Source organism: Globicephala melas, chromosome 15, assembly GCF_963455315.2.
Source record: "Globicephala melas chromosome 15, mGloMel1.2, whole genome shotgun sequence".
NCBI lineage: Eukaryota > Metazoa > Chordata > Mammalia > Artiodactyla > Delphinidae > Globicephala > Globicephala melas.
The window spans coordinates 38,622,800-38,636,795 of record NC_083328.1 but is presented as its reverse complement, the minus strand read 5'-3'; the positions used below and the strand labels follow the sequence as shown (position 1 = coordinate 38,636,795).

General features: G+C 46.5%; 1 protein-coding gene across 1 annotated transcript in view; it reads right to left on the bottom strand.

Moving 5' to 3' along the window:
* PCSK2 (proprotein convertase subtilisin/kexin type 2) overlaps positions 1-13,996 on the bottom strand; it is a 216,546-nt gene that overhangs the window by 15,114 nt on the left and 187,436 nt on the right. Inside the window, exons 9-10 of the mRNA XM_030872639.2 lie at positions 4,342-4,557; positions 2,280-2,380 (exon numbers count right to left, since the gene is read on the bottom strand). Of these exons, the coding sequence (XP_030728499.1) occupies positions 2,280-2,380; positions 4,342-4,557 (317 nt within the window). The remainder of the gene's footprint in view (positions 1-2,279; positions 2,381-4,341; positions 4,558-13,996) is intronic.

Here is a 13,996-nt window from a genome sequence, read left to right as displayed (position 1 = left end):
CTCTTCCGTAGTCCGGATGGGAATTCATTTAGACAGGATAATTTATTTACTGTATTCAAGTTGCTTTGGAAAAGCTTTCTTATTGGACCTCTGGGTGGGAAACAGCCCTCGACTGCTGCCACATATGTCACCAGGGACTCCCAGCTGCCTCACGTGAAGATAAAGAGAGATGAGCTGTAGGAGATGAGCTGTAGGAAGTGTTCGTGGAGAGTCTTTCCCTCCTCCGCCCTCCGGGCTCTCTCCTGGGGCTATTTCATGCTGCGCAGTGGTTTCAGCTGCTGGCTGTTGGAGCCTTTGGGCCCACAGAGAAGTCTTGGAGTTTACTTTCCCAGGTGGGGCTCTTAGCCAACGGCCAAACAGTACAAGAATATGGCAGCCCAGCTCCCTTGCTTTGATGTGGAACAAACTCTGAGGCATAATTTACCCTCCAGAGCTCTCCCTGGGATCAGGCTGAGGCCAGAACTTCTGAAATCGCATCCTTGCTCAGCTTCTTCCCCAGCCCGACCTGCTTCCTCTCCTCCCCAGTGGTCTCTGCCGGGATCCCTCTCTTAATAAATCACTTGCATCAAACTCTAATTTCAGGGCGTGTTTCCAACTCAGGTGATCGGTGTTCTGAGGAATTTTTGAGGACTGGCTCCCAAGACGGGCTTGAACCCCCTACTGCCAGGTATCATTTTTTCCCTCTTTATGGCAATAGACAGCACTCAATTCATGACCATTGCTCCAAAACAAAGTGTGCCTAAGTGGTGATTGCATTCTTTTCTGTAAGGAAATCTGCAAGTGTGCTAAAGAATGGAGAATAATTGGTGCAGAGCCCATGCATCTGTTTAAAGTCCCAGCAGCCTACTCCATTACTTTGACGTATGTAAGGGGTCACTTTGTAGGCATAGAGGCCTGGGAAAGTGACTTTTTGCTTGCCAGAATCTAAGGAGACTTTGAGTCAAGTTCTGCCCTCTTAGATTTAAGAGGAGGCCAGGAAGCCCTTCTTGTTCCCTGTCCTCTGCAAGGCTCTGCGGCAGGCAGCAGCTTCCCTCTGCTCGTCTGCTCCCAGCTGGAGCGAGTGAGGCTCAGACTCCAGGACCCAACAAGCCCTGAGAGGGACAGCTTCATCTTCAGGAAAGGCACATAATACGTGAGTAAGTTCTGGTCTCTGTGCTTAATAGGAAGGCTTTGACCAGTGTCCATCTCTTTCCTAAAATTTCCAACTGACTTTTGTTAAAAGAATCAAAGCTTGGCCTGGTCCAAAAGAGAAGTCACTCCCAATTTGGGGCCTTATCTGTAAAAAGGGGATAATGATGTCTTTTCTGCTTAAAGGCAGAGGGGTTGGACTAGATAATCTTTTGAAGTCCTCTCCTATTCTAGGAATCAGCTCTTACCTCCTTTGCAAGTCAAAAAATGCACTGCATATGTGGAGAGTCAAGCAGGGCTGCCTGAAGATTGTTGCTAGAAGCTCCGGTTGCCTAGCAATGGCTGACAGGGACAGGAACTCAACTTCCCTTCCCCAGGAGCCTGAATTCAACTTCTTATAAGTTGCTGCTTCTGTATTCTTGGATAATTCCCTGCCTAGAGGGCATTTGCACTTACACCACATGGGTGGTGCCTGAAGCCACAAGTTCATTGTTCAAACCCAAGGCCAGCCTCTGGTTTGCACTGAGAGAAGACAGGGGAGTGGGTGGGCAGGGACCTCTGCTGATGCTCAAATCCAAGGTGGGTCCAGCTGTACTGACCTGTGGCCTCTGCGGAGGTGGTGAGAACAGAGGGGATGGTCTCCCCTCTCTGGTAGCTGGATGGTTTCCCAGCAAAGCCCATTTCTTGGTCTACGTTGTGTGACTTCGCCCACCTTGTCTCAGTGTTAAAATGAATTCAGCCTTATAAGTTAACAAATCTGGAGCAAGAGCATCCTGTTTAACACATGTCTGAAAACCTTGCTGGATACCCGGCTTGGCAATGGTTTTCCTTCATGTAACTGTTTGGGAGTATTATTAGAGTAAGACAGCCACGGGATCCATAGAAGATAAAAGGGTGTTTTCACCAAGAAAACATCGATGTGCCCCTATGTGTGGTTGGATGTTGGGCTCTTGTGCTCTCTCAGGATGTAGTTTTGTGGTGTGTGTGTGTGAGTGTGTGTGTGTACCATTTAGCAATGCCCACCAGAGTTCATTGGCCCTGACTATTTACTGACTCTCACACCCACTTTTGCCTCTGTGGACACCTAGGTGGGGAGACATGTCTCAGTCCACCCTGCAGAACCGGCCCTTGGTCCCGAGATGGAAACATACTTAGCCTCTAAAGCCAGTGCAAACACTCCAGCTGCCTCGGGAGCAGCTGCGGATGTCCCAGAATGCCTCAGGGTGCAGTTGCCGTACAGATCTGTGGTTGCCTGGAGGGGAAGATAGCGAGTAATGAGTGAGTCACACTGCTTTAAACCCAAAACAACACGGAGCAGAGGATTTTCTATTTCTTTTACTTAAACTCTGCCTTGTTCTGAAGAAGATTAAGATGAAGGTAAGGATAAGCTTAGCACCCATGTATGTATTTTGCCATGCATTTTATCTGAGTTTCCTAGTAGCCCGTGCAAAAAGGGAAACACAATCAGTTATAGTTACAGTGTCCACAAGATAAAAGCAAGTCAATTGTTCATAGAAGCTATCTGCAGCTATTCTAGAGACCAGAGAGACATTTATCTTCTGGATCCTAAAAGGAAACAACAGGTGGAAAGTGACAAGCCAATATCACCACCATAGTCAAAGCAATGGTGAGTTTTGTTGCATTGGGATTGGCTCAGAAAGCTCAGGGCCAGTCCATCAGCAATTTCCTTTCCCTTCAGGAAAAAGGGTGGCATTCCCAAAGAGGAAAGACAAAACAGGCTCAGCCACAGTTTGCCTAGAGGGACAGGCCATTAAAGAGAAGTGTTACATTCTCTACATCTAAAATCCACGGAAAGAATCTGGAACACACTGAGCGACACCTCTGATACATGAGTGATCACCCCAAGGGAGGCTGATCAACTGAGTTTTAAAGGATTTTACAAAGAGAAAGTCCCCATTTGCAGTGTTTGTGAGAGCCAGGGTTTTCATTAAGATCATTTATAAGCCACGAGAATACTCCTTCCTCCTGTTTGTCTGTAGGCTCCTCAAGTGGGCCTATTATTTTGGGGGACAAAGTACCAGGGAGGTTTAAAAGCATCTACTTGCGGAAAATGACAATATTCAAAGAGAACTCAAGGCCCCTCCCCAGCCGTAGTAGAAAGAGAGTCATAGACAGGCGCTGAGGACAAAGTGACACCATTGGGAGGCTCTTGGGGCAGGGAGGGGAGCTTCTTCACTTGTCCCTTTCCGCCCATGTAGCTTGTAGGATGAGAGAGGTGAAACCTTCTTCTGCTTGGGAGGACCTGACACGATCTCCATCCTCCCCAAGACCAGGGGGAGCCCCAGGCTCATGGAGGGAGTCAGGCTAAGGTCTGTGTCTCCTGTAGGTAAAGGGCTTCTCCTGGGTCACGTGAGAGCCTGGCCAGCTGGTCAGGTGGAGCCCAGGCAGGCACCTGGGACTGCAGGACTAGCTGGTATTGGTGACTGTGTTCCTCCCAACCCCAGAGGAGGCAGTGGCCGGGCAGGACGTATCTCAGCAGGACTCCTGAACCAACCACTAAATTCCAGGCTTGGAAGACTGAGGAAAGGCCCCTATGCGAGTGAAATACCCAGAGAGAGGAAGAGATCCCAAAATGCTCGTTATGCTTTACAGACATACATTTCTAGGGGCCTTGGAAAATTCACTATTAAACCTCGGTGCCCAGGAAGGAAGAGTTGCTCAAAGTGCAGTAAATAAGTCTGTGATTCTTAACCTTTTTGTTTTCTCAATCATGGACCCATTTTAAAATACGATGGAACACACTACTCTTCCTTTGAGAAAACACACATGTGCCCACTTTGGGGGGTTTTATGGACCCAGAAAAGTCCGTCCATGGCTGCTATTTTTAAATTGCTGTAATAAATGGACGAGCTCTTGGCTCAGATGGGTGCAGGTGTGATGCCCCAGTTCTTAATATTAGTTATCCTTATAAGTGACGTGCTGGGGGCAAACCAGAGTTCATCATTATTTGTAAGCCAAAACAATGAACAAGAAAATCGATGGTACATGAGCGGGAAGGAGGTCATCACGTTCTTGTTTATCGTAGGTCTCTACCTTGATAACAAGGCATCATCAGCCTGGAAGAGGGTGGATCTCCCCCGGGGATAGGCCCTGACTCTTTGAGGGAAGGGGGGTGGGGAGCTCCTCCTCCCATGACGTCACTGTGTCTGCGCATGACGTCAGGAGTGTCCACCCACCCGGCCTCGCACTCACCACTCCGGCCTCGGGGTTGCGCTTGCGCCCGTTGCTGAAGGTGGAGGCCAGGGTGGAGGAGCAGCTCTCATCGTACAGGGCGGTCCTGCCGTCGTTGATGGCCGAGTTGATGGAGATGGTCCACATGCTCGAGGCGTAGCCGTCGCAGTTGCAGTCGTCGTAGCTGCCGCCGTCCCCTGAGGCCCACACGTAGATGCTGCCTTTGCCCCCTCGGCCCTGGGGTGGGGGGCGACAGGGAGAGATGCGCGGGCTGCAGGGGGTCCCGCCGGGGCTGGGGTCGGGGTCCTGGTGGGGACCTGGGCTTCTTCAGCAGCTGAGAGCAAGGACTGGCTTCCTTTCTATCTGCCCTTGAAAACCACTATCCTTCTGGCCGGGCACCGTGAGAATTTTTCTTTTCAGGAAGGATTCAATAGAAAAGTCATCCGAATTTATAATTTAAGCTGGGGATAATAACGTGAAAAAAACTGGAAGAATCTCCTTAAAACTGACAAATGAACTGCTTTTAAACATAGTACATTCTCATGGTAAAAAGTCAAAGTATATGGAAAGGAAAATGAAAAAAAAATACGCCTGCATGTAATTCTTATATATTCTTTCAGGCATTTTTCAGCAAAAATGCAAATGTACTTGTATATTTATATCAATACTTAGCCAAATAAGATATAAAAGATATTTATAGCTTCTATTTTATATATTATATATATTTTATATAAGTTTACATATATATGTAGATATTGTAAGTATAAAATACACATTTTACTTGCAGATTATATATATGTTAGGGTGTGTGTGTGTGTGTGTGTGTGTGTATATATATATATATATAATACACTTTTTTTTTACTCAGTTGGATCATACTAGAATTCTTTTAAGCAAAATATATATATTGTACCTGTGTAAGGGAATACCAAATATATAAATATAAGAAGAAAGTCTAATATGATCAAGTAAAACATACAGCAGAAATAATTTTAAACATAATGACGTGTACAGTGATTACTGCCATATGCTAATTAGTTATAACCAGCAAGCTTAGTTGTAGGTACCTACAGTTTGCATTGCTTTTCTGTTTAAACCACTTTCTTAGTGCTTCTGTTTTTCTTTTCCTGTTCTCTGTCTTCTAGGAGAATTCTCTCTGCCTCCACAACCTGGAGTGGCCATTCCTTCCAGCTTCCTATCTTCTGACCCCAGGGGCAGGAGGGCCGGGCTACCCTGCTTTGACCCGCAGGCTGGGTGGGCGGTGATGAGGGCAGGGATGCCGTGTGGCAGGTGAGCAGTAGGTGTTCAGCCTGGCCAGGACTCTGGGTAACCCTCTAGGGCGAGGACAAAAGTAGAAATCATGGCAGAGAAAGTCTGTCCCTGCACGGCCACCAGCGGTCCTCGGTCCTAACTCAGTGGTTTAAGGGCGGCGACGCCAGAGGAGAGAGGATGATTGGGTCACCGCCAAAGTCTCTCTGCCTCCTGACAATGAGAAGTGACATTCTGATTGCTTCTAACAGGACTTGGAGTTAATTAGCCTGTGACTGACTGAGTCAATACATCAACAAAGGTTGATTCAGCCACTAGCTGAGAACTGTCTTCAGCACCTTGATATATCTGTCCTGGAAAACTCTATCCAAACGAGCAACTGCTCTCAGAAACCAGGACACAGAGGGAAACAAACGTATCATCCTTACAGCTGGTGCAGGGGATCACCCTCTCAAGCAGACTCAGATTTGGGCTCAATGTCGGGAAATGGCACCCTCGGAAAGTGAAACAGACATGAATCAGGGTAAATGGGTGAGGCTGCCACCTGAGGAAACTTCCTCTGAACCAGCCCACAGGTGGGCTGCTCGTGAGACAAGCAACCTCCGCTAAAAGGAAACCAGTGCTAAAAGCGTTCTCAGTTTGGTGTAGGGAGAAGGATCGTGACTCTAACTTGTCCGGCTTTCTCTGTATTCATGCCCCCTTTACTGTATGATTTGCAGCGCTGCCCATCAAGAGGAGAGGTCCGTTTCCCACTGCTTGAATCAGGGCTGGCCTCCTCTCTTGCTTCGGCAAACAGGATGTGGTGGGAAGTGGTGCTGTGTCGGTTCCAAGCATTGGTTTCAAGGAGACCTACCCACTTCCCCTCTCCCTCAGAGCACCATGGGAACCAACCTGAGTTAGCCGGCTGGTTGATGACCGACAGTCCAGTCAGGTTCACTGTCACAGCCAACAGCTGCCAGACAGGGGAGGCTACCTCAGACCAGAAAGTCTGTAGCTCACCCCGCAGCTGACCACAGATGCATGAGTGAGGCCACCTGAGATTAGCCAAGGATGGCCCAGGTCGGCAGACCTGTAGACCCATGATCAGACTTAAATGGTTGTTATTTTAAACTACTGAGTTTTGGGGAAGTTGTTATGCGGCTTTGCTCACTGATACACAGAGAATAACTATCAGCATGTTTCTGAAGAGTGAGCAGCAAACATTAGTTTTGTTTTGGATGTAAGACTTGCCCACAAGAATACTTTGATTGCTAGGAATATTAAACATCATTTTCCTAAGATGTGTGTGTGTGTGTGTGTGTGTTTACATGAGGCAGTAATAATTATATTCTTGCTTCTAATGATTCCCTGGCTTCTGGGGAAGATGGGCCACTGAGGAGCAGACCCTGGTTCTGAGGGCAGGTGGGGAGGGGCATCTATAAGAGGCTGAGAGCCAGCTGTGGGATGGGCCCGTTATCAGCATGCCACACTTTCCTGTTGAAATGACACCCCAAGATCCACTTCTGCCCCCCAGCTTCACCTGAACAGCAGCTGGGCTGAAACCAAGATAGAACAACTGCGACCCGCATTCAAGCAATCATCCACTGGCGGGTATGACAGATGATAATCACAGCAAGCACTTCTGCAGCACTTACTGTGTGCCAGGGACCGCTCTGAGCACTTTACACAGTAACTCACTGCATCCTCACAGCAATCCTGTGCAGCAGCACAATTCACACCAGCCACACGAAGGATAAAATACTTAGGTAGAAATTCAACAAACTAAAAAAAAAAAATAGGACTTTGAAATTCTGTGGAGGAACACAGGTGGAAAGACACACCAACACTGTCATGTTCTTGGATAGAAAGGCAGCATCACAGAGATGTCAGTTTTCCCCAAGTTAACTTACAAATTTAACTTGATCCCGAGAGGTACACTGCATTGATCAAGATACTGCCATGCTGGGCAGTTCAACAGAGGGAATTTTATCCAGGGAGCAAGTGGTAAAGAAGAGCAAAACCCCAAACGGGGTGTGGAAGGGTCACCCACAGATGAGGGGGTAGATGGCCCAAAGCCTGCACTGCGCAGGGGTGGGCTTCCTGCTGGGGGTCTCCCGCCCTTACTCTGTAACGCATGCTCAGTGGAGACTGGTGGGCACACTTGCCCTCCATGTTATTCTGGTTGACAATGGAATTGCCTTCTCTGCCTCTCCTGCCACTCCTGCTTTTTTTTTTTTTTTTTTTTGTCAAGTGTATTTATATGTGGTGCAATTCCACTTTGAATTCTGTCTTTGTATTAGTCTTCTGGAGTATAGTGGGATTAATGTCTCTCAAAAGTTTTCACAAAAAGAGAATTTTTCACCAAGGCACTATTGGCGGTATTTAACCACCGATGTTGTCAACCGGAGGTGATTTTGTGCCCCAGGGGGCATTTGGCACCGTTGGAGACATTTTTGGTGGTCACAACCAGCATCTATTGGGTAGATGTGTGTGGTGTATGTACTATTAGCATCCAGTGGGTGGAGGCCAGGGATGCTACTAAACTTTCATAATGCATAGGGCAGCCCTCTGCCTCCTGTCCCCACCAGCTACCAACTAAGAATTATCTGGCCCAAGTGTCAACAGTGCTGAGGCTGAGTCTTTGCTCTAACCTATTGGCAAAGGGCAGTGAGTTGGAACTTGCCGATTTTAAAAGCATAGCCTAAAGCAGCCTTTCACAGACTCACATTTCTTAAAAGTTCTTGCCGATTTTGTATTTTGCTTATAATATAAAATAATGGCACAAACTGCTTACCATCGGCTATAGTAAAGTTCCAGCTTGAGGCTGGTGCGGTGACTCTGTGTACCCTCAGCACATCACCTGTCCCAGGAGGTGAAGATCCCACTTTGAGAGACTTGGGGCTAAAGTGAGTCGGTCCCTTCATCCTCCCCAGTGCCTAGTGACCCGGACTAATGACCCCCCTCCCCAGGCCCTGGCCCAGTGGTGGTATCTGCCTGCAGACACTGGTGAGGACAGCCTGATAAAGTTTGTATTTCCTAAACACTCAATTACACTCATTTTTATTTTCCAGTCACCTTGACATCTTAATACAACACTGACATACTTTTAAAAAAGTCATTATATTTTTATAATGAAAACCATATTCATTGTGGAAGAACTGGAATCTAGAGCATGAAGAAGAAAATAAAAATCCCATGTGATCGCCCATGAACAGAAAATCACTGGTGATATGTTGTGTATTCCTGCCAGTTATATATATAAATGCAAAGTATAAGAACAGGTTTAAGAATGAAATTGGGAGTGAAGTAAGTCAGAAAGAAAAAGACAAATACCATATGCTAACACATATATATGGAATTTAAGAAAAAAAAATGTCATGAAGAACCTAGGGGTAAGGCAGGAATAAAGATGCAGACCTCCTAGAGAACGGACTTGAGGTTATGGGGAGGGGGAAGGGTGAGCTGTGACAGGGCAAGAGAGAGTCATGGACATATACACACTAACAAACGTAGTAAAGTAGATAGCTAGTGGGAAGCAGCCGCATGGCACAGGGATATTGGCTTGGAGCTTTGTGACAGCCTGGAGGGGTGGGATAGGGAGGGTGGGAGGAAGGGAGACACAAGAGGGAAGACATATGGGAACATATGTTTATGTATGACTGATTCAGTTTGTTATAAAGCAGAAACTAACACACCATTGTAAAGCAATTATGCCCCAATAAAGATGTTAAAAAAAAAAAAAAAGAATGAAATTGGGATCATAAAGTATATCCACCTTTGTGGCCCTGCTTACAATGTATTTCTCACTTACCATTACATTATTAACATTTCCTCACATAATTAAATATTACTCTACGTTATATGTTTTTATTAGTCTTCTTAAATAGCCATTCCATAATTTATTTACTCTTTTTCTTAGACGTACGTGGAAGGCTGTTTCTATGTTTTAAAGTGCTGAAATGAACATTATTTTATATATGTCTTTGTATTCCTGTTTATTTCTTCAAGCAGAGTTTTTAAAATAGGGAATTTTGGGTGAAAAGGAATGAATGAAGATTCTTTATCCATAGTGCCATATGATTGCTCTTTATACGGCTTATTAATAATTTATATCTTCACCAGCAGTGCACAAGAACTCCACATCCAGCCTATCTGGGTCAAGATTTAGAATCATTAAAAAAATAGTTTTTCCAGCTTGGTGGAAAAAATTGGTACCTCATTGTTTTGAGTTATATATTTTTTTCCACTATGAGCTTATCTTTTTATACCTTTACTGCTCATTAGTATTCTTGCTTTATGAATACCTTAGTAAAGCACCAAGCCCCCAAAGATAATGTCCTGTACCTATTTTTTCTTTCATGATATCCTTTTTATTGATTTGTTAGAGCTCTTTCTATATTAAAGACCTTAACCAAGTTTTTGTCATCTATATTGCATATATATATTTACCCACTTTTTTTCTTTTGTATTTTGCATTTTGACTTGCAGAAAAATTTCCACTTTATTACTTATGTCTATTATTTTTTACAAATATATATTTAAATACCATATTAAACTATGCATTGATTTACAAGCACTGCTTTTCTGTACTCACAGTTCATGGAACAATTTTATTCAACCTATTCACAAACACATTTGACATTTGTGTGTTTGTCCTCACAAGATCACTGGTCACCCAGCAGTTTTTCTGGGCTCATTGTAGTAGCTATTGGTGCTGATTGTCAAATATTCCTAGCTGCCCACTGTCTAGGCCCATGATAATGCCCCCTTGTGCTTGGGTGGGGTCTTATAAGCTGTGTTAATCAGTGAGTTGTGAGTGGGAGTGACAGATACATGGTATCATTCCTCAGCTGAACCATTTACCGGTCAGTGCCAGCTATGCAGAGCTCTTTCTTTCCCTCTGCACAGTGAGTAGCAATGTTCCAGGTGTCGGCTCTGATCCCCAGGAGACTGTGGTGAGCAGAGCCTTCTACTGACCATGATGGCTGAGCAGCTGATTGAGAAATAAACCTTTGTGCTTTCAAGCCCCTGAGCTTTGGGGGCTGTTTGTTACTGCAGCACAATGTAGCCTCTCCTGACTGATAAAGTTCATCACATTTGGTTCCATTTAGTTTATATAGAGATAACATTAAAAAAAGATACAGCATTAAAAAAACCTCTCTCTTTTTAATATAGTCCCTGAAATATATATATTCAGGGAATATAGTATAGTCCCAGAAAATTTTATCCCAAGCCAAAAGTAGCCATTTGTATCATATTAGAACAGTTGCTGTTTTCACTTTTCTCTAAATGTATATTCTGACTCCTGACAACTTAACCACCTACTGAATTGCTTTTTGCTTTTTTTTGCTTTTTTAGTGTGAATAAAAACCTTTTAATTTGAAAAACGTTAAGCGTCACGAAAAGTAGAGTGAATGGTATAATGAATCTCCCTGTATCCATTGACCAGCTTTAACAATGACCAGAGTTGTAGAAATTTTGAAAGGTTTTATGAGTAATACTTATTACTCTTTTTTGGGGGGTAAATATTTCCTCTTTTACGTGTAGAAAGTCCCTCTCTGGCACAGTATCAGTGACTGCATTATATTTCTGTGTAGCTGTTTTATGTTTTCATTCTTTATTCCCTTCTTTTCTGTACTTGGAATGTTGGGGGTAGCAGTGAAGTCACACAGAGCCTTAAACAAGGGTGACAGATGAGTGGACCCCTCCTGGGAGCAGGGGCTCACTGTCAGAGAACTGCTGGTCACGCCTACAGGGAGAAGCAGTGGGTCCCAATTTATGCCCCTTCAAAAATAGATGCTGAGACCAGGACTTGGGGGGCGATCTCAGGAGACACAAGTGAGCATGAGATGGTGATAGGGGTGGGGGGAGGGAGAAGGGCCAACCAAGTGTGAGCTGATGAGGAGCCTCCCCCCCAGCCTCTGGAGACCCCTGAGAACCTGTCCCCAGGACAGCGCGCCGTCGTCGGCCGCCCCACAGTCCGGGCTGCGCGGCCTGGGACTGGGAGCGCCTCCCGTGGGGTCGGCAGGTCCTCAGGCAGAGGCGCAGGGAGAGGCGGCTGGTGACGCGCAGGAAGCCGCCCCCGGGCCAGGGGACTGCAGCGTCTGCCTCGCACCCCCGTGGGTTCCACGGAATTCAGCAGGAGTGGGTGGGGTGTCAGATCCCCAAGAAAGCCGAATGGAGGGTGGCACTACGTAGCCTCTGCTTAAATCCTTCACTTGAGCCCGTGTTTCCCCACACCTGCAGTTGCCCCTGACTTGTCCTGCCGTGTATCCACCTTGGAGGTAAGGCTCCCGTGCCATCCTGTTTCTTTCTAGCAGGATCCAAACACGCCGTGATGAACCTTTCTGATGTCACAGGGGTTGTTGAAGGCTTAAGTCCACATCAGTCCCTTAACCTGGTGGTTGGGTTTCTCCCTGGGCGCAGATGGGTCGCCACCATCAAGAAGGCTTAAAGGTGAGTGACAACTGCCTCGGTTGGCCCAGGATTGGGTAGTTCCCGGGAAGTGGGGCTCCCAGCGCAAAACCTCGGAGAGTCCCGAGCAACCAGGATGGTTGGCCGCCCCACCTGGGGCTGGCCAACGCTTAGGAAGGGTCACCAGAAACCCGCCAGCTTTTCCTCCCGTTTCTCCTTCTCAGAGATGAAAGGAGGGACTGTAACTGAGAAAGGCACCTCAGAGGCCGAACCGCAGATTCCAAGCAGCGGCATCCCCTGTGCAGTTGGGAACCTTCGTTTGGTTTCAGAGCATCAATCAGGGCTCCTGGAGGAGTCCTGAGAGCTTCTTGGCAGGAGGCATCGTTGCCGCCAGAGGCCCCGGCACTTGTGCCACTGTGTCAGGCCCACTGCTCTGATTAAATTTCAGCAGGGCACCAGGCTCCTCCTCGCGCGTCCTGATTAATCACTGTCTCCTCGGGCAGCCTCCCCCACCCTGCCCCCCTTCCTGGATGGTGGCTTTTGAGCCAGTCTTGCAAGTGACCCCTAGTACAATATATCCCAGCTCCAAGATCTGGGATCTGTGTTTGAGCCCTTTGCAACCTCCCATCCCCCGCCCAGGAAATAAAGTATCAATGCTCTGTCTCATCCGTGCCTGTGCCTCAGAGGATTTTCTGTTCCCTTGTCTTTAAATATTCCTAAGATGTTCCCTCTGGTAGCAACCCTGAGGTGTGATTAATAAGAGGTTGGGGTGTAGTCATCAGAGCCAGCCAAAAACGTGCCAGAGCTGCCCTGGGTGCATTTCCTTAAGATGTGGAAAGAAGTTCATGAGTCAGTCACCACTCTCAAGACCCTCTAGTGGTCTCTGAATTCCTCTTCTGGTTGTCAGAGTGATGTAAGATGCCGTATCCCATACCAGCTGGGCTTTGCTCTCCATCAGTCTCTCTGTAAGGGCTACATCCTTTTCTGACCAGCAAACACATCGCCATATTGGTCCTTTATCACCCAGAGAGACATGACTCCAAGTTCAGATCAGGCTTTGCCCAAATTGCACTTCGAGATTGTGGTAGATGGTAGTGGGTGTCGCCCATATTCCTTCGAGCTTGTGGCTTCTTGTGCGCTGGGGGTTTCCAGATGTCAGCACAGGCGTCTCTTCGTGTAAGGGATTTCTCCCCAGAGGCTGAAGGCTGCCCTGCACACCTCCCTCCCGGCTGAAAGTGCTGGGACATTTACACCCCTTGGGAACAACCTGAACCACTGACTTTTCCGCCAGCTCCTGTGCCGCCCGCCGGGATAACTTCAGTGTGTGTTCTGCATGGTTTCCCAGTTTCCCTGTGGGATTAAGCTCCAGTTGACGGTAGTAGCTGACTTGATAACAAATCCTTTAATAGCCCCTTTCTTCCCTGTTATACCTCCCCACTCACTCCCTTTACCTCCCAAATCAACTACCTGAACTCAACCCTCACCTCAGGGTCCACTTCTGCGGGATCCTGAACTAAGTCAGTTCCAAGATATATCATAATTCAGGGGTCTCTGTCTGTCATCTACTCCCATATGTAATGTGAAGAATGTCTTAACTGTAAATTCAACACATAGACTATAAAGAGGAAAAAATTGAAATAAACAAACGGGGAAAAGGTTTCCTTCTTCTCTTACTTCATGCCAGCTGCTTGCTGTCTCCGTTAAGTATTTATTGAGAAAATTTAGGAGATGCAAACTCAAATCCCTAAGGAGCCCATTTATGTGAGAAGCAGATGTCATCCTATAGGGAGTGGTGGGGTCCGTGGCAGATGGTACATTCCTGGAAAGTTGTCTTATCCTCTGTTTCCTCTTCCTCTCCCCTTTTATCATTACAGAGTTGGTCAAACAAAACCTATCTGCAAGATGCTAAAATTCAAAGACAAGCATAAGAATTTCTTTAGTGTAACAGGTAATTATCTGACTCCTTTGTTCAGGTGGAGATCACCTTTCAGGGGTACATTTTCCTTTAGACCTG